The following is a 22,225-nucleotide window of genomic DNA, read 5'->3' as shown; positions in this document are numbered from 1 at the left end:
AATGGTATCACAATCAGATATTTTTATGGATATAGGCAAACTGGGTTATTAACAAAGGAAGGGCAGAGAGGAACCAGTACGCAAAAGAAAATAGCAAATGATTGATGACAATACACCTGAGGTTGCAAGGTGCAGACTCCAGATAACCAGCTAACAGAAGAGTAGATAAGGGCAGCGCTTGAGACAGAGCTGTTTTCTACCTCGGGGTCAATGTCACGCCGACTATCCGCACGTTGGCGTCCCTGTGAGCCTGCCATTTTAGAGCAGGCAAAAATTCCCTAGCAGGAGCAGCTCAAAAATTACTGCCTGCCTTTTTATACAGTGTAATGCAGAGGCACAGGAAGATACAAAACATTTAATCCTAGCCCCCAAAACCTGAAACAAAAGAAATACCAGATCCTGGAGAGTTTGGGGAGGGACTGGCATGTGTTGTGCTGCTCTACCATGCCCAGCACAGCGGGACTTTTAGTGCTGCACTACAAATAAGAAAAAAAAAAAAAAATGTTCATAATGGTAATAATCACTGTCTTCATCTCTAGTTTTGTTGATTTACAGAAGCAGGGCGGTGTTAAAATAGGATATAAAAGGAAGACAAATCTGCAGGCATAATTTGACCTGAAATCTGGCAGTTGTCTTGGGTGCTCACTGGGCTCTTTAGCCATCGAGGTAGAAGAACTAGGAGCTGGAAACCCAGGGACCATTAGCACCTCTGCATGGACTCACCAGGTCGCTTTCAACAACATCTCTCCATCTGGGAGAGAACCTGGGGAGGAAAAACTATATCCATCTGATAGCGGGAGAAAGAGGAGCATGGTAAAGTAATTTAGCAATACTACAGCAACCACAGGGTTTGCAAGTGCCCAGCCACAGCCTAGACCGCGTTCCAGCCTCACACGTAAACATAAAGTGTCTACGTGATATGAAAAGACAGGGAGCAAGTGAAAACCGGTTGGATTTACCCATTCCTGATGGAGATGTTAGGGGCTATAAGAGTCAAGCTGGTTTTGTCCTGGGAAAGCTGGATGTGACAATTACGACTTACCTAAAACACCTTTTGGGAGATTCCTAAGCCATGCTGACTGGATCCAGCACACATCACAGCAGCAATGTCTTCAAGCAGGGAGGCAGAGAAAATACAGCTTCTCCATGTTTACTGAGTTTCTTTTTTTCACAAGCAAACTGCTGGTGAAAATATAATACGGGATGTACTAAAGCCCATTGAGACAAGTGACTTAACCAGAGAAATGGGCTAGAGCAGTGCAACCAGTGCTGAACACGCACGCAACCTGCCTGCAGCCTTCCCGAGTTTTCATACGTGGGTTATTAATCTAAACTTACACAGAAAGTGGAAGTTAGAAACACCACTAAAAGATAGTACCAAAATTTAATGCATACCAAAATGAAACAATAAAAGCTTCAGCATAGTATTTTTTATTACCCTCCAGGTCATAATAAATCATTAGTTAGTTGAATCAAAGCACAAAATCACAAGGACAAGATAAAGTTATGTCCTTTATGGGAGGCTTCTAAGCCTATAGGCTCAGTATTCAACCACTACTGAAATCATACTTGAGTTAGACTATCCTGCTGATCTTGAAGATTGTCAAATCTCTCCCCAATTCCTCAAAAAAAACCCCAAATATCCAAACCCAGGCACTGTCACTTAAAAAAACCTGGACTTTTCTGATTTGGGAACAACAGTCCAAATTCAGGTTGCTACGTTTGGCTCTGCTTGCCGCAGCAGCGGATAGACGCACCATGGCTACGTGTCAGAACGCTTACTCCAGCTCGATCGTCAGGAAAGGTGGTCAAATTTACAAAAGCCACTCGACCCACCTGAGAAAGTTCCTTAATCAGATTACATCGAGGCTGCTTAAGAAGGGCAGGCAACCGCACTGCAGTACATGTCCTCACAGGCACCCACGGACCATGATGAGGGTCCTCTGCTGCAGAGCTTCTACAGTGTCCTTGAAAAAGCTCTGAAGACTATCATACCTCACATAAGCAGTGACCTCTTTGACCATGACCCGAACTGAATCTCTTGGCAAATTTCTATCACACAAAAGATATCACAGTTACACAGTGGATAATGACAATGGTTTGGGTTGGCAGCTCAATTATGAAGCCCGTAATGAGTACAGAGCACTCTTCTTTTACATATGCAATGTGCTCTTCCTTTCTTAAAGCTGTCACAGAAACCTCGTCAATAAGTGTGGAGGCGGCATGAGGGCTACAACTAAATGCACGTTCCATTGTTCAGATGTCAGAGAGCCTGAGTCGTTCTTACGAGAATTACATTTAGACAACGTCAGTCTGAATGGAGAGAAACTGGCGATACCAACCCATCATCACCAGCATTGCTAAAAACCCTCGGAAGAGTGTTTGACCTTGCAGATGTTAGAAGACTCACAACACTTATGAACAACTTTGCACTGGTGGAAGCGTTTTTCTGGAGCAAAGCTATTGCTGGTTATTTTACAGCATGCCCCACCACATGTCTTTGCAATAATCATTAACCACCAACGAAGCTGCAGGAGGCAAGTCCCTGGAACAATCCAGGCTCAGGTCAGTCATGAAATGGTGCACGATATTACAAGTTCCTCTTTTGTTTGACCTGGATTGTGATGTGTGGCCCCAGGGACAGTAACAAAGGGCAAACCATTCACTTTGCTTTGGCTCTTTTCATAGCAAATTCTCTCCATCTCAGATGTCCTAACCCGAGCGGACTAGCAATGCAGCCACTGAAACACAGGCTTTCACGGGATCAAACTGATGAACCAGAACCTGTTTGGGGCAGAGGTGACCACTAAGGGCAGAAGACCTCGGGGGATGCGCAAAGACGTGTGTTCCAAATATTCCATTTCTTCTGCCCATGACAGAAATGCTGGCTGCTCATCCTACTCCAGTGCAGGGTCCTGGCATCCTGGAGTGACAACTCTAGTCAGGGCGCAGGCTCTCCTGCAAGTGTAGCCATCTCTCCTGCCTTCCAATACCCCCAAGCAGCAGAAGGAGCAGAATCTGCTTTCCAATTCCCCATCCCAGTAGCATCCCCCTGTCCTTCGTCCCCCTTCCCAAGGAACCAGAGCACCCGTGTATCTGAGCGTACCGGGGCGTACCCGAAACTCTCGCTGGATCTGTTCTACTTCAGAAACGCACAGGAGGAAGCCCATCGCTGTGGCAGAAGTACAAGTGCTATATAGTCCAACAACGCTTTGGTGTCACCACACTGTTCTTCACAATTCGGTTTTCACTCCTTCAAGACAATTTCTAATACAACAGACAATTTAAGTTAAATAGGATAAATTGGGAAACTGGAGTAGCGAGGCACAGCGGCTTTAAATGTCACATTAGATACTATTGTGCTCATTGAGATTTAGACTTTAATATGCTGTATTTTGCTCCACGTGACACAGCTGTCTTCACAGAAGCTGCATATTAGCGCAAATTCTGGTGCACGTAAGATCAAACGGTCTTTTTTTATCTCAAAGGAACCTTCAAAAACAAGACAGTAGAACTCAAAATCATGCAGCTACCAAATAAGGCAGGAGATAAAGCTTGTCTCAATTAGCCCATTGCAATAAAGACAGTGAAAAGTCAAAATATTAAGAACAGTAAGCACATTCAATTCCACAGGACAATTGCAAAGCATGTCCGAAGGTGTGCTTCATAATACACACCCAGCTCCCAACGCCTTCTGAAATGTTTCCAACTTCAACACACTTGGATGAGACACATAAGCAGAGCAAAGGCAACTTAGCAAGTAGTCGGGTAACATCTTTCCACTCAGCTTGCAAACTGCTCATCGGTTTTGTGGAAGTTCCTAACGATTCCCTCTAGCAAGTAACTGTCTCAGCATCTGGCCCTGAGCATGACGAACCACCATTTTGTGGGGCGGGGTTGTTGCACTGTCGTCTCCTTGTTCGTTGACCTCCTGAACATGGGGACCAGCTGGCCCAGCAATCCCAGTTTCCATTAATAGCAGCATCTGGAAAAAAAACCCAAAGCCAGAAAGGACTGTCAGAATAAAGCAGCTCTTTCCATGGGAAGAGCTGTCAGCTTCCATGAATCATATTTAAACACAAACATACCACTAACAATATACTTGAGTCATTAACAATGAGTGATTGTTTTAAAGATATTAATTCTCTGTTCAGCATTTCTGGTGTTTGTTCGAACTACATTTTATGCAGCAAGGACAAGGCAAAAAAATCAATTAGCTTTATATTTGTTTGTAGGACATTTCTCTTACTGTCTTAGTCCAAGCCTAGGTAAGAAAAACAGCAACTAAACTCGTGTCAGCCACATTTGGAGGTGCTAGGGGAAATGTTCATGTTCTTCTTCAATGAACAACAGCTTGAATATTCAGCTTTCTATCCATTGCTTTTCCTATTACACTGTTTCTTCTGGACCCTGAGCATGTGAGTGACATAAATTCAAAATCCTGAGAATCATGGAGCCGAACATGGAAGCAATACATAAAAGGAGGAAAGAAGAGTGAGAAAGGAAGCTGCATGTTGACAAGTGGATGGATGTGAGTCTTTGGGAGGGTCGGATGCGATTACGCGTGCGGTAAGCAGACTGGAACAAGGTGTAAGTGACTCCACAGTTTAAGGCTCCGTGGACTTGCTTAGAAACACCTACAAAATTGACCCTCTGCTCGGTGAAATCTTGGCTTAAAATGTATTTCAGCCTGGCTTAGTTAGGACACAGTCACGCAGAATGAGAACTGGATAAAAGACTGTAAACAAAGCGCTGTGATAAATGCAGTGCATTAAATTGTGGGATGGTGCCAGAGCTCTGGGTGCTTGAGATCTGGTATTATTTAGCATCTAAATTAATGAGCTGGAAGAAGTAAACAAAATGATTAAATTCACAGATCATCCTAAACTAGAAGGAGTTAAGAACATCAGTCAAGAGACAGCAGCGATATAAAGTGACCAAGAAGCATTAGTAAATGCTTCGAAACAACATAATAAGATTTTAAGATTAAAATGCATGGTAGCATATCTGGGGGAAAACAGTTGGCAACACGCTGGCTGTATCAAAGGGAAAAACTTAGGAAACAGAGCTGTTGGAGGAGACCTGAGGCTTGTTATGGATTGCAAATTAGGTAGGAGTTCGTATTTTGATACATTGCAAGGAGCGTTTATGCAGCTTTGAACTGCAGAAGTAAAGCCACCTCCTCGTGAGCGCAAAGAAATGTAGAAGAGGGCAGGCGAAGCATATCTGTCACCTCTGCAGGACCCCAAACCCTCGTGCATTGGGCTGGGCAGAGTGGGGACAGCCAGCGCTGGGCATTACTCCATCAGCCGCCATCCCTGGGTGCTCCTAAATACAGCTGGGACTGTCTCCTCGGATTTGGGGTCCCTCTTACCTTTCCTCTTGCTGATCTCACAGGCAGTGCCACTGTAGCCGAGGGGACATAAGCATTCACACTTGGTTCCTGCAAGTAAGCAGAGGTGGTGGGATTAGAGACTTCAAGTCACATTTCCCTGCAGACACCCATTTCTTCTCAGCGCTTCATCTTCTGTGAGGAAGGGACAGCAGGTGAAATGGTATCAGCATTTTTTCTCCAATGGTGAAAGTATAAAATAGCAATAAAGCAGAGGAGCTGTGACTACCCTGCCGCCCCTCTCGCCTCCCCGGCCATTTGTTCCTGCTGCGGCACTGTGGCTCAATCCCAGCTGCGCCGCTGCAGTAATTCAGCAAGCCGGGGTACCGCGCAGTCCCCCTGCTCCTCTCCAAAGCAGATTTCTTGGTATAGCTGAGAGAGAGCAAACTGCAGCATCAGGAATGAGCACCCAGGCCAGGAGCATCCCAGCTTGGCTTTGGGGCAGAGGAAATGTCCACGTAAACCCTGCTCTGGCTGCCCAGAACTGCGGTGTGCATCCCACGGCAGGACTCCGGAGGAGAGCTCCCGCTTCGGAAAATAAACGGTCATTTAAAACCCCTTGTTGAGAAGATCCTATATGAAACGCTAACCTGCCTCAGCTCCTAAAAAGTTATTTAAACAAGGGTAATCATGAGACGAATCCTTTAAGTGCTACAATCAACTAGCTGGTACCTGAAGCCATGGTTTCTGCATTAGATACATTTGGATGATAACGATTCTCATCAGGACTTTTGCAGATGCAGATTGGAATTAGGCACTTGACAAAATGGTCCCTTTGTTAGAAGCTCTCATCACATCATAGATCTCTGTTTAGGCAGTGCGGTTTTCATTCAATTTGATTATTTTTCCCCTTCATTTTTTAAATCACAGCCTGCTTACAAAGGAGGACAGCTTCTATTAGAAATGGGGGGAGGTGACGGTGATAACTGTGCTTGGCACTTATATGGTGCTTTTCATCTTCAAAACACTTTTACAAACACTAATTAATGCTGAGACAGTAGTCACTTCTCTAGGAGGATGGCAGCAATCTTAAAAGCAAAGGAGGAGACCTAAAGATGTCAAGGTTTTTTTAATGCATAATTGAGAAGGAACAAATTTTTCCACAAAACTGATACAGATGGTCACTCCCATTAAGAAGACACATCCCTTCACTTTACCATCTTTACTTACCGGTGGCACTCTACAAATAGACCAACTTTAAAAAAAATAAACTACCTGAAGAAGAAATGACAGGAGAAACTAAAGAGCAGAATACTTGCCATGCTTCCTCGCCCCCCACAAATTCCCAGCTCATTTCTCTTAAGAGGGTAGAGAAGAGGTGCAAAATCCTCTTACCTTGCAGAAAGGGGATGCCATTGCCGTGGCAGGGAGCACAGTGACAAGAACTGGTCTCCAGCTGAAACTCATCAAGAGCCCGTCGCAGATTTTCTTTTATTGCAATTGCATTAGCGAAATCAGTTGGAGTCACCAGCTGATACAGTGGCTCTGCCTAAAGGGAGGGAAGAAACTGCATTCGTTCCCAAGTTCAGGATGGTGTGAGCATCACAGGGCTCAGCGGTGGCACAGCTGGAGAGGGAAACGAAGGCCTTGTGGTATGGGCTCCAGGTTTCCCCTTAGCATTTCCTTAAACCTCGTGAACAAGGCAGTGATGAGGAATGCTTACAGGGATCCTCCCCTTGGTTTAAAACACCCAAGCAGCTGCAAATGCATTAACAAAATACAACAGCCATACCGGTAGTTGACAAACGGGCAAAGTTTCACAGACGTTTCATTAAGTCCCTTCTCATCCATTTTCCTGATACTGACATTTTTAGATCAGATTTTCTTGAACTTATGTTTCCTGACTGCTTTCTTACTCCCATTTAAAAAAGGTCTCCCCAAAACCCACCTACAAAAATCTCCCTCGTTCCTCCTACAGCCCCACAGCACGGCCAGAGGCGTGCGGTCACACGCTTTCAAATTTGCACTTTCACCTTAGCCACTTCTGCATTTCAAGGATGATTTCTCTCTTTATGAAGCCAAGATAAGGATTTCCACTGCCTTCGGAAGGGAGAGGGTTGTGATCTTCATCTGCAGATGGGGTCAGTGGGGGAAGATAAAGGGGTGCACAACATGGTGAACGTGCAATAGGGACCAAGGAGACTCGGACCCGCTCATTAAGTTTTTCCTGAAAACAAGGGAAAGTTAAAGTGTGGTCTCAATACGGCCAGTCACCCACTAGTGCCAGTGGGATGACATTGGCACATGTCATCAGAGGATCCATCCCAAATTCCCATCTTTGCTATAGAGATGCCTGCCTTACAGGCCACGGCAATACAGTAAGCACGAAAGATCACCCTACTGCTATCACAGGCTCAGGCTACAAGAAATAGAAGAATGTTTCAATAAAAAAATGCTCATTTCCTGCTGCTGCACATCCACTCTTCATCAATTATCTGTGATCCATACTTCGCTTTTTGAATTCAGATCGTACAAATGAGGAAACACACTAAGAGTGACCTGCCAAGTCCCTTCAGCAGATGATTTATGAACTGATTTGCTTTAGTTTTCCCTAACTAAGCATTCTTGTGCTGACATTTAGTCACACTCTGCTGGTACTTTTGATCTTCAAGCCCCACAGGGATATCGGTATGGAAATGAAGGATTATAGATACCAAATCCAAATTACATCCGTCTGGGTTTTTTTTACCGGGCAGCCTGGTCACTGATGCCAGGCAAGACAAAGAACATCGCAATTTCTTGTGGGAGAATTTTCTGTAGGTGGGATCTAGGGCAGAGGGTTGCATTTCTGTTGTCTCCTGCCAGGAGACCTCCCAGCGCGTTTCTGGAAGGTCAATCCACAGCGAACCAGGGGCTTGGGAAAGGCACCTTCGCTGCAGTGAGCGCCGGACAGGCACTGGCTGTATTTCCAAATTACTGATTTTTGCTTTGCTTTCATATTTTTTAGAATTCCCCTCTTTTTTTAAAATCAAAAGTCAGAATTTTCAATGAGAAACAAATACCTTTTACAAATATGAATATTTTTGCCTAAAATTAAATTTTACAATGAAAATCAATTATATAATAATAAAATCAACTTCCACCACTACCAGTCCAAACTCCTGTTTAAAAGGATGTTCTCTTGCACCTTTGTACTATTCACTCAGAGTGAACTTACCTTGACATTAAAAATGATGAGGCAGGAATTGGTACGTACTCCTGCTCGTTTTTTACTTCTACAGTGCCTTGCATTTCTAAAACTCTTCAGCATCAAAACCCCTCGGCTCTTCAAAACCTAACTCATATTTTTAAGGTTTAGCTAAGCTGCACAAACATCCAGGCAAGCATGGTGAACTACTTGACCTTCTGAACCAGAGAGAATTGTTGCTAAATAGCCACTAGTGCTCACAGAAGACAGGAGAGATTTCAAGAAAAAAAAAAGTCCTTATAAAATATATGCTGCCAGATATATTTTTGAGAAGTGATACGTTGGTAAAACAGAAGGCGGATCATCTGATCTACTTGGTAGGCAGCAAGCAATCACATCTGCGCAGCCAAGTTAGAAGGGTTAAAGCTGTTTACTTCACATACTTCCAACCACACCACCCTTTTTAACACATCGCTTTGATTTTCTGAATAGCCAGTCTTAGAGAATCTATGCTGCACAATACAGGTCTATTATTTGCCCTAGAAATTTCCCGGAGGTTTTTTTTTAAGTCCTGTTTATTTAAACACAGAGCTCTCCAAGGAGCTAAGTGAGGCTGAAAGAAGTGACAGATACAGTACCTTTAGCTTTATGATTTCAGGGTTGTACTGTACAGCATCTCCCCACTCCTGCATGAGCGCAGCCGTCGGCAGGTCTTTGTAAGCCAACGTGGTAATGCGTTCGCTTGCCCCGCCACGAACGAGGGCAATGAAATCTTCCACATATTGTTTTTTGGAGGTGCTGTCTGCAAAAATGCATTCAGAAAGTGGCCAACTCTGCTTGGATATATCTTTGCGGGTTGGAGTTGAGATACAAGCTAACAGCAAAACGCCCCTGTATAGGACCCATCCCATGGAGAGGGCAAAGGAAAAAGGCCACACGTGTTTCCCACCTGAAGCCCGGGTTCCTACGCTGCTGTGCCCCTCCTGCTTCCTTGCAGCAACAGCCCCATCCTCCTCTCCCTCACCCTGTACCTCTCCCCCGAAATTTCGTCCCTACGGTTATAGGCTTGCAGGTCCTTCCACAGCCCGATGTTCCTCACCACCATGAATATCGCCTGTTCTCCTCCGCCTATCTTCAGGTGCACCCTCCTCCCACTGCAACACCCCCAGCTCCCACAACACCATTACCTCCCTCCTTTCTCCATTTGTGCTTTTTTGGGTGCAAAACGCGGTGTGCTAGGCTGCTCTGCTGAGATTGGGAACACAGCGCCATCCAGGGAGGTAATGGTTGATCTGTCCCTGTTTTTCCCTGGGACACTGAGCAGATATTTCTTCTCTACCCAGCAAAGAACGTCTTGCAAAAAACTAAGCTTTGAGACAGTTACACCTCTGTTAAGCTTGGCTAGGGTTAGCCAGCAGACTCAAAAGTGGCTGTGAGGGAGTGGGGAAATATTTCAGGCAGGCAAGATCACAAAATCTTCCTTTCACTATGACAAAGGCTAGAAATTAAATGGTAGAAGTGTTTCATGCTTACCTCCAATCTCTTTTAAAAGGGATTTACAGCCAGCTGCAGTCATTCCAAGCGTCACGTAGACACCACAGATATTTCCACCAATGTTAAAGCCATGCTGTGCACATTTCTGGACATCGCTCAGAGAATAACCTTAAATACACACCAAAAAACTGTAGCATTTTAATGCAACTGTTCGATGTTTTATGTCCATATACACAGAAAATGGGAGTTGATAAATGTTTTTCCTTTGGGAAAAAAGGAGATGAGATGCAGAAGCCTTTTTGGGGGTATTGAACAGATCCATATGAAATGAAATGAGATCTCTACATTTTACAGAACTCTGAAACCAAGTGCAAATGCAAAGAAAATGCTGGAAGAGGAGGCTTTTAATTACCCACTCAGCTGTACTGGGTTATGCAGAGCTGCAATGGGTGGGAACCTGGCCTGTGACTTAAACACCAAACGTCTTTGACAAAGGACTGCTGACCTCCCATCCCCATCATCAGGAGCCAGGCTTTTTAAGAGTAACAGGTGAAGTAGCTTCTCCTTCATTTGCTAGCTCACATCTCCAATTCTTTGCTGCCAGAAGAGCCTTAATTGTTTCATGGAAGTTTCTCCGTTTTTTTCTTGGCATATAAGAATTTGCCCTACAAATCTGCAAATCCTTCATACGTTTTTCCCCAAAGTCCTTCTCCAAACTCCTTGCTGCCCTGACACTCAAGAATATTTAAGCAGTTAACGTGGTGAAACACCAGCTATTACACTGAAGCCTCTCTTTTCTTTCTCTGCTTTTTTGTTGTAATCCCCCAACGTTTCCCTGAATTCTTTACTTCTTGAGTTAAACTCATGTCTTGATGATACAAATGTTTACATGAGCTCACAACACCAGTATTACTGTATGGCTGTCCTGTTCTTATGCTCTTCTCATACACATGATATTGGCCAGCTTCTAGATCAGGAAAGACGATGCACTGAGTTTTGGGTTGATGCAGCATGGCCCCTATTAATATTATAGTCCATATGCATCTGAAGGCAGGAACCACTATTTTATGACATCCTCATACGGCACAATCCACACCTCTCTCCTGCCATCCTTCCCACAGAAAGTATAAAATCATGAACCACAGACACATCTGGCGTGTTGCATTATACGAGCGAGCAGTGCAAGTACCAACCAGGTGACATGGCGTGTGATACGAGATCTGCAAGAGAAGACCTGATTCCCAGCACAGGCAGTCCAAACATAATGATGGATTCGAAGGGAGAAACCTGAATTCTCCGCCCAGACCTACCAAACCCTGGTGAGAACTTACAGCCCAGCTCAGCACTGGGGACAGCGTGAAAATGTTGGTACTACTGCAGGATCCTGATCTAGGTCAGCAGATGCCAACAGGTAGCATTTTTATGGAAACAATAATACACATTAATTCAAACAAACGTGGCTTGTGATAGGCCCGCACCGACGGCTGAGAAATTGGGCAGTGCTAATGTCTTGAATATCTGAAACCTGAATCTAAATTCTGTCCCTCTGGGCTGCATCTGACTACAGGATAAGCACCTTCTTAGACAGCAGAAGAGCAAACAGGCTGAGCATCACACACAGTGGAGTCCACTAAATGCTTTCGCAAATAGACAGCGAAGGCAGTTACTCACTCCTATGCCAATGAATAAATAAGAGAGTGCAGCTATTGATTAATGTCACACGGCTCGCTCTATCCTACACAACAATCACCATTTCTCGCAAAAAAGGAAGCCAGAGTCAAAGAGCAAGAGCAATGCCAGGCACAGAAGTCACCCAGCAAATTATTTACTGTTTCCTACATGCTGGAAAAGCTCTCGAGGCTAAAGGTGTCTCAAGACTGTCATTTGAAAGGCAATGGAAAAAGAACCTAGGTGAGGTTTTTAAAAGCTAACAAAAGCATTAAGCTACACGATTCTCATTCATATCAACATCTTGTCAGCCTCCAAACCTTGTCGTCTAAAATACTTGCTTACAGGGCCCTTTTTTGTGAACTGGCAGCACCCACAGCTTGAGAGCTAGACGAAGCCCAGGATGCTGAGCATGCTTCGAAACCCAGGTTCTTTATTCACCGCCACAAAGCACTTCTACTCCCATTTTTCCTGCAGGTTTTCCTTGAGATGTTGTTGACTCCTTCTTCCACCATCTCCCTTTTCTGACCTCGGACCTGAACCACCACTGGGTGCCTGCAGAGGGGTTTTCCCACCAAAAAAGCTGGCCTCAAAGCCTTTTCAAACCCATCAGATGCACGTACCTGCCTTTTGGAGCTCGTCGCCGTTCATGACTAAAGTGTATTCGTAGATGCCGCCGACGGTAGCCTCCGTGATGTAATGGGTCCCGTAGTCTCTGTAGAGCTCTCTGTACTCCCCGTAGCTGTACTCTGACGGGAGCTGATGGAGTCTCTGCAGGAACTCGTAATGCAGCATCAGGGCTCGGGGCTTCAGCTTATAAACGGCAACAGCCAGCTCAGAATGGGCGTGAATGAATTTGCTGGACTACATGAAATGCAGAATCACGTGAGAATCCTGAAGAAGTGAGGGATGTCGTTCTCATGACAACGTGTAGTTATTTGCTATTAAACAATTAACGCTGGTCAGGATTTATCCATTTCACAGTTTGCAACTGGAAATCTTTTAATTTAGCAAACCGGAAAGTTTTAGTAATAACGTTTCTGAAGATCAGGATTCTGACTGGTACTAGAGGGGGAAGAAGGAAGAGGGACAGACTCCCGTTATAGGTTAGGTGATGGCTCAGGCCACGACTGGGACACGGGGAAAGGCAGGCTCCAGGCTCTGCTCTGCCAGACCCAAGACCCACGCAGCATCCCACGAGACTGCTATACCCTTAATAATGTCGACCAGCCTTTGCCTCTCACGTGCTCTCTCCCAAAAAATTCTGACATCTGAAGTCATGATGATTTATATGTGAAATGGTAATTGTCTGGCTGATGCAAATTAATATTTATATTCCACAGAATATGCCATTAACAAAACTCAAAGGAAATAAGAAAACGCAAACACTCACACACACGCACATGTATTTGTAAGTCTCTGTACAGATACGTGTACATGGATAAATATCACATCTCCCCTTTCTGGCATAAAAGTCAGGAACAGAAGTTGTCTTTCGTCATGTTCAAAGTATTTAGTGTCCAGCTGATTCGGCCAGCAGGACGGGCATATCGGGGGGGGGGGGGGGGGGGTGTCAATATAGAACTCTGTAGCTTAAATAATAAAAGCAAGACTTAGTATTGGGTTTCTTTATGGATATCTATTGCAAATGCTTCTCATATACGCCTGATCTTGTCATGGGAAATGCCTCTTTGCAGGAAGCAAATGCAAGTTTAATAGCAACAAGGAATACTCTGCCATTCTTGAGTGCACTTTATACTGAGGGGAGAGACATAGATCAGTGATACTATTAAACCATTGACAAGAGCTAGGTTTGTTTACAGCAATAACAGCTGAAAAAAAGAAATCAAATGATGGTGCACTCTACCTCAGACTGAATCTCATAAAGCAGTCCTAGGAGTTATAGATTAAAGCATCTCCAACCAGCTTAAAGTGTGCATCAGATCACAGCTGTGACCAAATCTCCGCAGACAAGACTGGAAGCGATTGTGTCATCCGTATTTTGTGTCGTGTGTGTCCTGATCTGGTGAATGATGTACTCGGCAGATAGATCACAGCAGCCGAAGTAAAATGGCATGTGCTAGTCTATAATTAAACCCATGGAAGGCCTGCTAGCAGTATTCGTTCTACGTTATTGCCCTACAGTTGAACAGCTGGGCTTCGCTCTTTGCATTATCATTTACCGAAGTGATAGCTCCTGCCTTGCTGAACCCACCTAAAAGAGGGATGGCACTTCACGTGTGAGATGATATTCCGTAGTGATTGCACAGACCGTCCACACCACAGACCAGTTTCTGGACTGTGTGTACAGGTGCAGAAATTCCTGGAACTGCAGAAAATCCTATTTGCCCTTCTTTCACCCCAGGTTTCTCTATTAGTCACCGTAACTCACGTGTAGGGCAGAGGGAACTTTGCCCTCCTGGGTTCGTTAGCTAAACCCCAATTCTACCCGCGCAGATTCCCTTGCAGGAGTCACTGTTGGTAGCACCCACTCACGTCCCACCTGCCAGACTGCTTTGGTATCAGGGGTGAGAACTTTTTAACGGCAGGGCAAGGTGCACAGCATCCCGTGGCTGGGGTGAAGCATGGAGAGCCTGTTAGGAGCGTCACTTGTACATCTCCTACTACCGAGTTCACTGTATGGAGGGGAGGCCATTTGAACCAGCTTCGTAGTTTCATTTTTTTTAAACGTCCTCACTAAGAACATCCAAATGTGGATGCCCAGCAGGACACTGGACAGACTGCAAGCAATTGTGGCTGATTTTGGAGGTTAGGCAGTGCGGTTCCTGGCTGATGGTGAATGGAAAAGTTCCTGGGTGCTGTAAACACAAATGAAGGCATTGTGGCCTTAGTAAACACTTGACCAATGCAAACTGCAAAATCCAAGCAGGAGGAAAGATTTCATTGATCCTAGTCATGGCTGCTGACCTGATGATGAGGATCAAACCGATATACACACACATACAGATAAGACGTTAGCAGAGAATTAAGTGGAGCAGTGCTTACCGTTGAAGAAAATCTTTTCATCCTTTGAATGAACTTCTTGAACCTGTTGTCTTTTGAATTGTAACCAAGTTCAAACACTCCTGGTATTTTTATACCAAAGCTGAAGCTAGACTGCGAAGCTTTTGCCTTCAGGACACTGCTTTCATAATTTGAGTAGGAGTCATATTCAGTCATTGTAAATTCATATTTGCCTTTGGTCTAAACAGAAAGCAAAAACAACACGTCTAATTTCCTGCATAGCGATTGTATACCTGAAGCGTGGGGAAGGAATACAGATACAAATATACTTGTGAATTAATGCTTGCACTTTGAAGATGAAAAGCCTTGTATAATTGCAAAGCACTATTATTATTAACACTGGTACTTGAAGAATACTTGATTTACAGCAGCAGGAAAGCTACTATCTCCTCCATACTGCAAGGACCTCAGGCTTCTACTTAATATGTCAATCTTATGCAAAGAAGGTGAAATCTTAAAAACAGGCATCAATTAAAGTATGAATTCTAAAAGGAAAAGGTTTCCTAGTGGGCAACACTCAAAAATATGCTATGTCTTCAAGAGCATTAAGGTCAGATACATAATATTTGAAAAAAAGCTTTGATGCACCACAGAAATAAGGTTTCACACAAAGCACATGGTGTGCTGCTAAATCCCAGGCTGCTGCACAAGGACAGCTTTCCCAGCCTGGCTCTCAAGACACTCTACAATCCTGTCTAAAATTAACCTCCCTGTGCCCACTCGGTGGCTTTTGGGCCCTCTTGGACAGATGGCACCAGGAAGGTTAGGCTCAGTTTTTGCAATGACAAGGTCCAAGGGAACACTGCCATCTATTCCAGTGCACGTGGGGATTCCAAGGGGACATATCCAACTTCATAGAATGCGTGGGGTACGATGGTGTTCTAGAAGCAGGGTTAAATTCAGTCTCATCCCGTTTGGTCACATAAATTTTGTAATTCTTTATAAAATGATTTAGTAATGAAGTACTGATTTAGTATCAGTACTGTGCACTAAATTTATTGGAATATACATATGTAAGTTTATTTGCAGACAAATCTGACACGTACCTCTGGTATATAGCTTTCTACATTGTATGGCTTTCTGAATCTTGTGTCCACGATATAATGGGGAGAACATCCTCCAGCATAGTACCTGTGATCAAGAACTAATCCTTCCAAGTTGTTTGTGAAGATATTTAACCTGTACATGAAGCATAACAGCAAAATATTCAGTTTATCATCAATTTAGAGGTAAACATCGAATGCTGTGGCTGAGAAAGGCAAGACTGTTTTGTTTGGCTGAAGGCTTTGTTTCATACTTCTTTATTTTGAAACCCCAACAGAAAGTTTTGCCTCTTTCACTGTCCAACCAACCCAGTTGCTCCAGAAAAACCTGACTAACAAGAAAGCAAAAGACAAAGTCAAATTTTGACACTTTGATGAATATGAAGGGCAATTTTCACCACCCAGCTACGAATGACACCAGAGCATTACTGCCACTAGCACTGGCAACTTTTGTAGCCTTTACTGGAAGTCTCTGGGAAGAGCAGAACAAACTGGACCAGCCAAACCCCCACCCCAGGGCTGCCCACCCCGAGCATCCCCAAATGCCCGCAGTAGTGCAGCAGCATCCAGCAGCATCTTCAAAAACAGGTTTGCCAACCCATGACATCAGTCCAGGCTAATTTTTCATTCACATTTCTTTGTTCCAGTTTATCAGTTATAATCTTTGCCAGGTTGGTCAAGGATCACCTAGAGATGAGTAGATGACAGTTTTTACTCTGTCAGGGAACAAGAATAAAGGTACCCAAGCAATTGTTCAACTGATCCTTGAAATCACTGGGAAACTTTCCTTTGGTTTTAGTGGATGATGGACAGTAATCTTAACCTGTCTGCTCTAAGAAAGGATGCAGCACTGCAACCTTTTTAGATGAGGTGATTAAACGCCATCATTTGCTTTTCCTATTGCTGCTGGTGGGATCTGTCGCAGTAAAAATCTTTCTGTTGCTCACTGTTCTGACACCCTCACATCACCTTTGTGGCACACAGCTGAGGACACGGCACTCACCTCCACAAACTCATAATCAAATAGTAACAAGAGTCATTAGATGAAACTTCACCAAAGAAAAGACAAATTGCTAATAGTCCATGTTGTGTCCCTATTAGCGTTCCAGGTTTCTGTTAGATCTGCCTCTCCTTATTTTGGGGAGAGGGACTTGCATGATAATGACTCTGAAGCTGTAAAATATTAACTCTAATTTTAGAACAATCTGAAAAGAAGGGAAGTCCACTAAAAGCAAATTACTGAGCAATTGTAGCTTCAAAGAGATGAGAAGCATGTTCCTATAATTGTCCAACATTATTTTTAATTTTGATTAAACTCAGAAGTACAAAGCATTAGCAATGACATGCGCAGCAGCCATATCTCCAGAGAATAAGGAGGAAATTATAATTTTTTCCTTGCAATATGATTTTTTCTTTCCCTTTTTTTTATATAAAAAGCATTTTTTTCCTGCAGAATGAGAAAAACTCTTTTCACCCAGTCTGATCTTACTGAAAGTTGCCACAGTCTTAGCCTGTAAAAGCTGGATCAGTTCAGACTGTATTTTAATCCCCACAAAGTTGGAGTTTCCTAGCATGCAGGTTTATCCTACCCTGCTCACGCAAAGGACACAAATTCAAACATCTCTCACTGTCATGGAAGAAATCAAAAAAATTTTGACCCCCCCCAAACCAATACACTGTGCAAAAATACAAATCCATAGGCAGGTTCAGATTTTAGGCAGTCCAGGATGCTGATTTAAGTCACTCTATAAAGAATGATATCACATTTTCCTCAGATTTTAACAAACCTTCCTTTGCTTTTCTCTCAAAAAGCACAGTTTGAAGCAGTCTCTCAGTTCCTAAAGGCTAGGACATTCCTGCTCCCCACAGACTGAATTAGGCCAAAGTCTAACTTTATTTACAGCTGTGCAAAATAATTGGATTACCAAAACTCTCCCACTGATTAATTCAAGTGCAAGTACCTGTAGCCATTAGAGAAACGTTTGGTATTGACGCTTTCCTCTTCACTCACCGAGTTTTGGCAACACAAAGAGCACGCACAGGCTCTTGCAGGACATATTTGCAAGCTGAGCCGATGGTCTCCACAGGGTATATACATCTGGGGCTTTTACTCCCCTCACCTCTCTCCGAAAGACTCATGGAGTCAATAAGGATTTTCCCACTGGGCTTTGGATCAGGACCCCAAACGCTGCCAGATCCTAACTAACTCCTGGATACAGCAATTGCTACAGCTTTTCTCCATTCAGTTTATGTCTGAAGCCACGTAAGATCATTCTTATCCTTAAGTAAGAAAACACCTCATGAACGTCACTGACTTACCCTTTTGCCAGATTTTCTATTCCCCAGTATTGCTCCATCTTCTGGTCACATTTTTTGAACACTTTTTTGCAGTTTTTTTCATCTGACCGGTCCCCACAGTCGTCATCCCCATTACAAAGCAGCCTCCGTGCAATGCATCTCCCTAGGATGCAAGGTGTAAATTACTCGTAAACCAATCTGTTATCACACTCCCTGACTCAAGAGTCTAGAAACAGAGTAAGACTCCTGTAACGTATCGTTCAAATATAGCTGGAAAATATTTCTTCTCTATCTGCGTAGGTCACCAAACTCAGTCTGCTCGGTTTTGCTCAAAACTTTCATAATCTTAAAATTCCTTGTTCAACCTAGAAAGCACCCCCACCTTAACTAAAAGTATAAAAAAGAATAGAATTTTTTTTTGTTGCTAAATTTTTTTTAGTTTTGAGAAAACAAACATGCCGGAGACTCTTCAGCAGACCTTGTGTATGGTATTATTTTTCCCCCCTTCCCATGTCCACAATCACCGAGTTGTTTTTCAGTCTCACCAAAACACTAGCCTGGGGGACAGAGATCAGAGTCGCTTTCCTTGACCCATCTCCTGTGCCGAGGTCCCCTCTGCCCCGACACCCTGCTCCCTGCACACTTTCCTTTCCGCTGCCTGGCTGCAGATGCAAAGCAGAGGCTGCTCAAATTTTGGCTACAGCTAACTGCTGCCTTCCTTCCCCATACTGCTTACAGTGTCCCTGACTAATTAGTCGTTGATAGGGGATGGTGTCAAGGATGCCCAGTGCACGTTCTGCTGTTGCTGTCAGATCCACTTGTGCTACAGCTTTTACTGATGTAACCAGGTTTTAATTTTCTATTTGGAGATTTTAAAGGCACGCTTTAGACTGACAGATGTTGGCTAACAGACTCACTCAAAATCACTGATGCAAATACAACACAAGCGTGGATGGACCCGGGTCAGCTCCTGACATCCCTGTGGCCCAGTAAGCCCTTGTAGAAGCAGAGTTCAGCGTACTGGTGTCGGAGATGCCGTCTGAGCACCACCTCTTCTCACTCCAAAAGTCCTTACCTGTAACTGCACACACAAACCCTTCACATCTAACTTTATTCCTGCAAGGATTATTCGTAACACAGTCTTCGGTTTCTTTGTCAGAGTAATCACAGGGATCTCCATTGAACTGAGAAGGTTGTTCCAGGCGGGCAAATCTGTACTGTGATGAAATAAAAAATATTGACTCAAGTGTATAGAAATTGCGAATTTTATGCTTCCCTAGTTAAAAAACAAACTTTGCGTCAGGGAGATGTGATCTAAGAGTACTGTCATATAAAAAAAAGTGTCGGCAAAAAAGTGTGATGCTGGTAACGTGCCTCATTTCAAAGGCTTCTGATCTGCGACAGTTTTAATTTCATTAAGGAAGGATTCCGGAATGAAGGAAAGTTTGCTTTTCTTTGACAGTTTGTTTAAATGAGCCTGACAGGGTAGTGCGGGCATTTGCAAGAGTAAGGAAGGATTCAGTTACATCTCCTCTCTTTCAATTAGCGCTGGTAACGACATCCCTTGTTATTTTCTGTCAGTGTATTTACTTGGCCCTCTGTATCATTAGGGATTTTTTTCCGCCCACAACACTGCTGTGAAGCAGTCAATTACTCCATCCAATATGTTAGCCCTCCTTTTTTTCCCAGCTTTTAAGATTAACTCTTTGATACGAAGCTTCACTCTTCCCAACTCCCATCACTGGTTACTCCCGCTTAAGCCTGGGAATGGCTTCACCAACTCGTTAGCAGAGGTCCCTCTAGCAAGCAGCGGGGCTTTTGCTTTCCACGCTATTGGGATCATTACTTTCATTTGATGGGGCTTCTCGGGTAGAAAATGCTTATTGACAGACAAGAAAAAGCACCTTAATCCTGAGAGGCACCGAGCGTCTCCACCATTAGCGGGGATGGTGCCTCGCCCTGACACTGGAAGAAGAGGGCTGTGTTGGAGAGAAAGTCCCTGCAAAGCCTGGGCTTTCTGCCTCTGTTTTCACCAAGCCTGGGCTTACACCTTCTCAGGACAGCGAGGCAGCAGCCTGGAAAGCACTGGAGTTACTGTGGGTGGCGAGCTGAAGAGCTAAAGGCCACCTGGAAGCAAAAGCCCGCAGTCTCACCTCTACAGGGCTTTCCTCGGCACCTCCCCGCTGTTTGCCCAACCCCATGGACACAAACGACAAGGCTTGGAAGAGGTCCTGCCTCCCGGTTTCTCACATTTTGTGCCCAGACCACAAACACTCACCCTTTTCTTTTGGCAGGGATCGCACTTGCTCCACGAGGACCAGGCGGAGAGCGTGCAGTCGCGGGGCTGCGGCAGGCTGCTCACAGACCGGGCACGCCTGCCGTTGGCCACGCTCTCGTTGGTGCCGCTGAGGTTAAGGGACTCCTTTTCACCACTGCGTTCAACAACAGGAGAGCTTCAGGGCGTGAAACCATTGAGCAGTGAGGACAGAGCAACTTGGCCTATACCTGTGCAAAACTACCCGCCAAAGAGAACTAACACTTGTTAGACCTCATCAAATCTTCCGTGCAACCTCCAGATTTCAGCACTCGTTCCATACTGGCGTTGATTTGGTATGAAACCTGACCCACTCTTCAGTGCCCCAGAGTAGAAGCAGTGCCCTACACCACTACCATGAGAGTAAGTCTGCGGAGAACGCAGGAAGGGGGACTGCAGGACACACGTTCGGTCTAGCCAGCATGGGAAACTCAACCCACGTCCCACCAACCTGGGCTTCATCTCAAGCTGCGCAAGCCCTACCAAATAACCTGGCCAAGTGGCCAGCAGTACAGTTTGCACCGTCAGTCGCTGCCCTTGTCCCACCACTCCCTGGTGCTCGCTGTATGGGCAGCACTTCACTACCTCACTGTTGTAGACGACCAAGAGCTCCAAGGTCGGACACCTCCATGACAAACACCGGTCACGATGCTAAGGGCTGGCGCGCACTCAGCATTTTTGAAAACCGAGCTTAAGTGCCTCCCTTTGCCAAGCAGCCTATTTTTCCTCAAGCCGGCCAAACCCATGAGTCTTAGACTCTATTCTCGGTTCACAATAGAGAGTCATTAACCCATTAATCCCATTCATCCCAGTAATGAACCTGAACCCCAAGTGTGAGCCTTTACTCTTCCCCCCAGTCCCTCTCTCACCCCCTCACGTGACAACTGTCTCCAGGGTTTCCAGGACGCCACGACTAAAATGCTGCCTACTCTTTTGGCGTATTTAGTATCCTCGTCCCAGACAAATGCTTCCTTGTAGCACCTAATCTACGTGGGAAGCTTTATTAAAACATTGACAATTAGTTTCTTTTCATAACCACTTTGACAAGTAAACTAGCACAGCAGTGCTCCCAATTCTTCCACCAAGACAAGGAATACAATCAGCTAAAGCTTTAAGTATGATTTAGTGCCTGGCAAGGGGCTCCTACTACTGCATATTAAAAATCACATGGAATAAAGGAATTACAAAAACTCATCAGCTCACTGAGGCATGAAATCAGAGCTCAAAGTTCAGAGAACAGTGGAAAAATATAGTTAGATTGGAAAGATTACAGTCACTGATTGACCACAGTCCTCTGAAAGAGCAAAATCTATTAAGCTAGCAGAGAAAGAAACAACCACCAGCCAGATTCTTGCCATTTATGTACTCAAAGAAAACAAAACTCTGTCTTTCCAGCACACTGTTGGGCAGCTAGCATGGGAGGAGGTTGCATGTTGCAAACAGAATTCCACATTACAACGTGACCGTGGCAATTTGTCATCTCAGATTATCAAACAGGATTACTTTTCTAAAGGCAGACATATTGCACTATGTTAACTTCAAAATGATGCTTTTCAGTATTCATTAGAAATACAGAAATCACTCAAGACAGCAATTATGTGCCATACAATGTGAAAGCAGAGTCTGGACTGATTCTCACTCTTTATCATACCACCCCACGGACATGGCTTCAGAAACATTCACTTACCCAAAGCAATGAACGGATAGGATGCCGAGTACAGCATAAAGCAGCAACAGTTTGACGGGGTACAGAGCAAACGTGGTGCGTGCTGTGCTCATCGCTCCAAGGTACCGTCGGCAATTTGAAACCAGCACCGCTCAAGATAAATTACCGGGTTGTTTTTCCACACTGTAAACACCAGATG

General features: G+C 44.4%; 2 protein-coding genes across 4 annotated transcripts in view; one reads left to right on the top strand and one right to left on the bottom strand.

The window, feature by feature from the left end:
• PRKAA2 (protein kinase AMP-activated catalytic subunit alpha 2) overlaps positions 1-22,225 on the top strand; it is a 369,728-nt gene that overhangs the window by 78,887 nt on the left and 268,616 nt on the right. The gene's annotated exons all lie outside the window — the stretch shown is intronic.
• On the bottom strand, positions 1,411-22,184 carry C8B (complement C8 beta chain). 2 transcript variants are annotated; one of them, XR_007507121.1, is made up of 13 exons: positions 22,048-22,184; positions 20,325-20,478; positions 19,122-19,263; positions 18,068-18,209; positions 15,752-15,884; positions 14,688-14,885; positions 12,305-12,545; positions 10,053-10,181; positions 9,158-9,321; positions 6,728-6,881; positions 5,375-5,443; positions 3,117-3,985; positions 1,411-1,979 (listed from the first exon to the last, which is right to left on the bottom strand). XR_007507121.1 is itself a non-coding variant. In XM_049809438.1 (12 exons), the coding sequence occupies exons 1-12, from the start codon at positions 22,137-22,139 to the stop codon at positions 3,834-3,836; spliced, it is 1,770 nt and encodes a 589-aa protein (XP_049665395.1). In that variant the 5' UTR covers positions 22,140-22,184; the 3' UTR covers positions 1,411-3,833. The 2 variants fall into 2 exon arrangements, 1 of the variants encoding a protein (XP_049665395.1); XM_049809438.1 differs by having other exon boundaries at positions 1,411-3,985.

This window comes from Accipiter gentilis, chromosome 8, assembly GCF_929443795.1.
Source record: "Accipiter gentilis chromosome 8, bAccGen1.1, whole genome shotgun sequence".
In the NCBI taxonomy this organism is placed as follows: domain Eukaryota; kingdom Metazoa; phylum Chordata; class Aves; order Accipitriformes; family Accipitridae; genus Astur; species Astur gentilis.
Note: the sequence above shows the minus strand (reverse complement) of the source record. Positions and strands in the feature narration are given on the sequence as shown.

Excerpts from the sequence above, each read along its gene's own strand:
- C8B (XM_049809438.1), bottom strand. The coding sequence starts at position 22,139 with ATGAGCACAGCACGCACCACGTTTGCTCTGTACCCCGTCAAACTGTTG. Across the intron at positions 18,210-19,121 it reads GTTTGTGTGTGCAGTTACAG|GGAGATGCATTGCACGGAGG; the intron begins GTAAGGACTTTT and ends CTTGCATCCTAG. Across the intron at positions 12,546-14,687 it reads TGAAAAGATTTTCTTCAACG|TCCAGCAAATTCATTCACGC; the intron begins GTAAGCACTGCT and ends CATTTCATGTAG.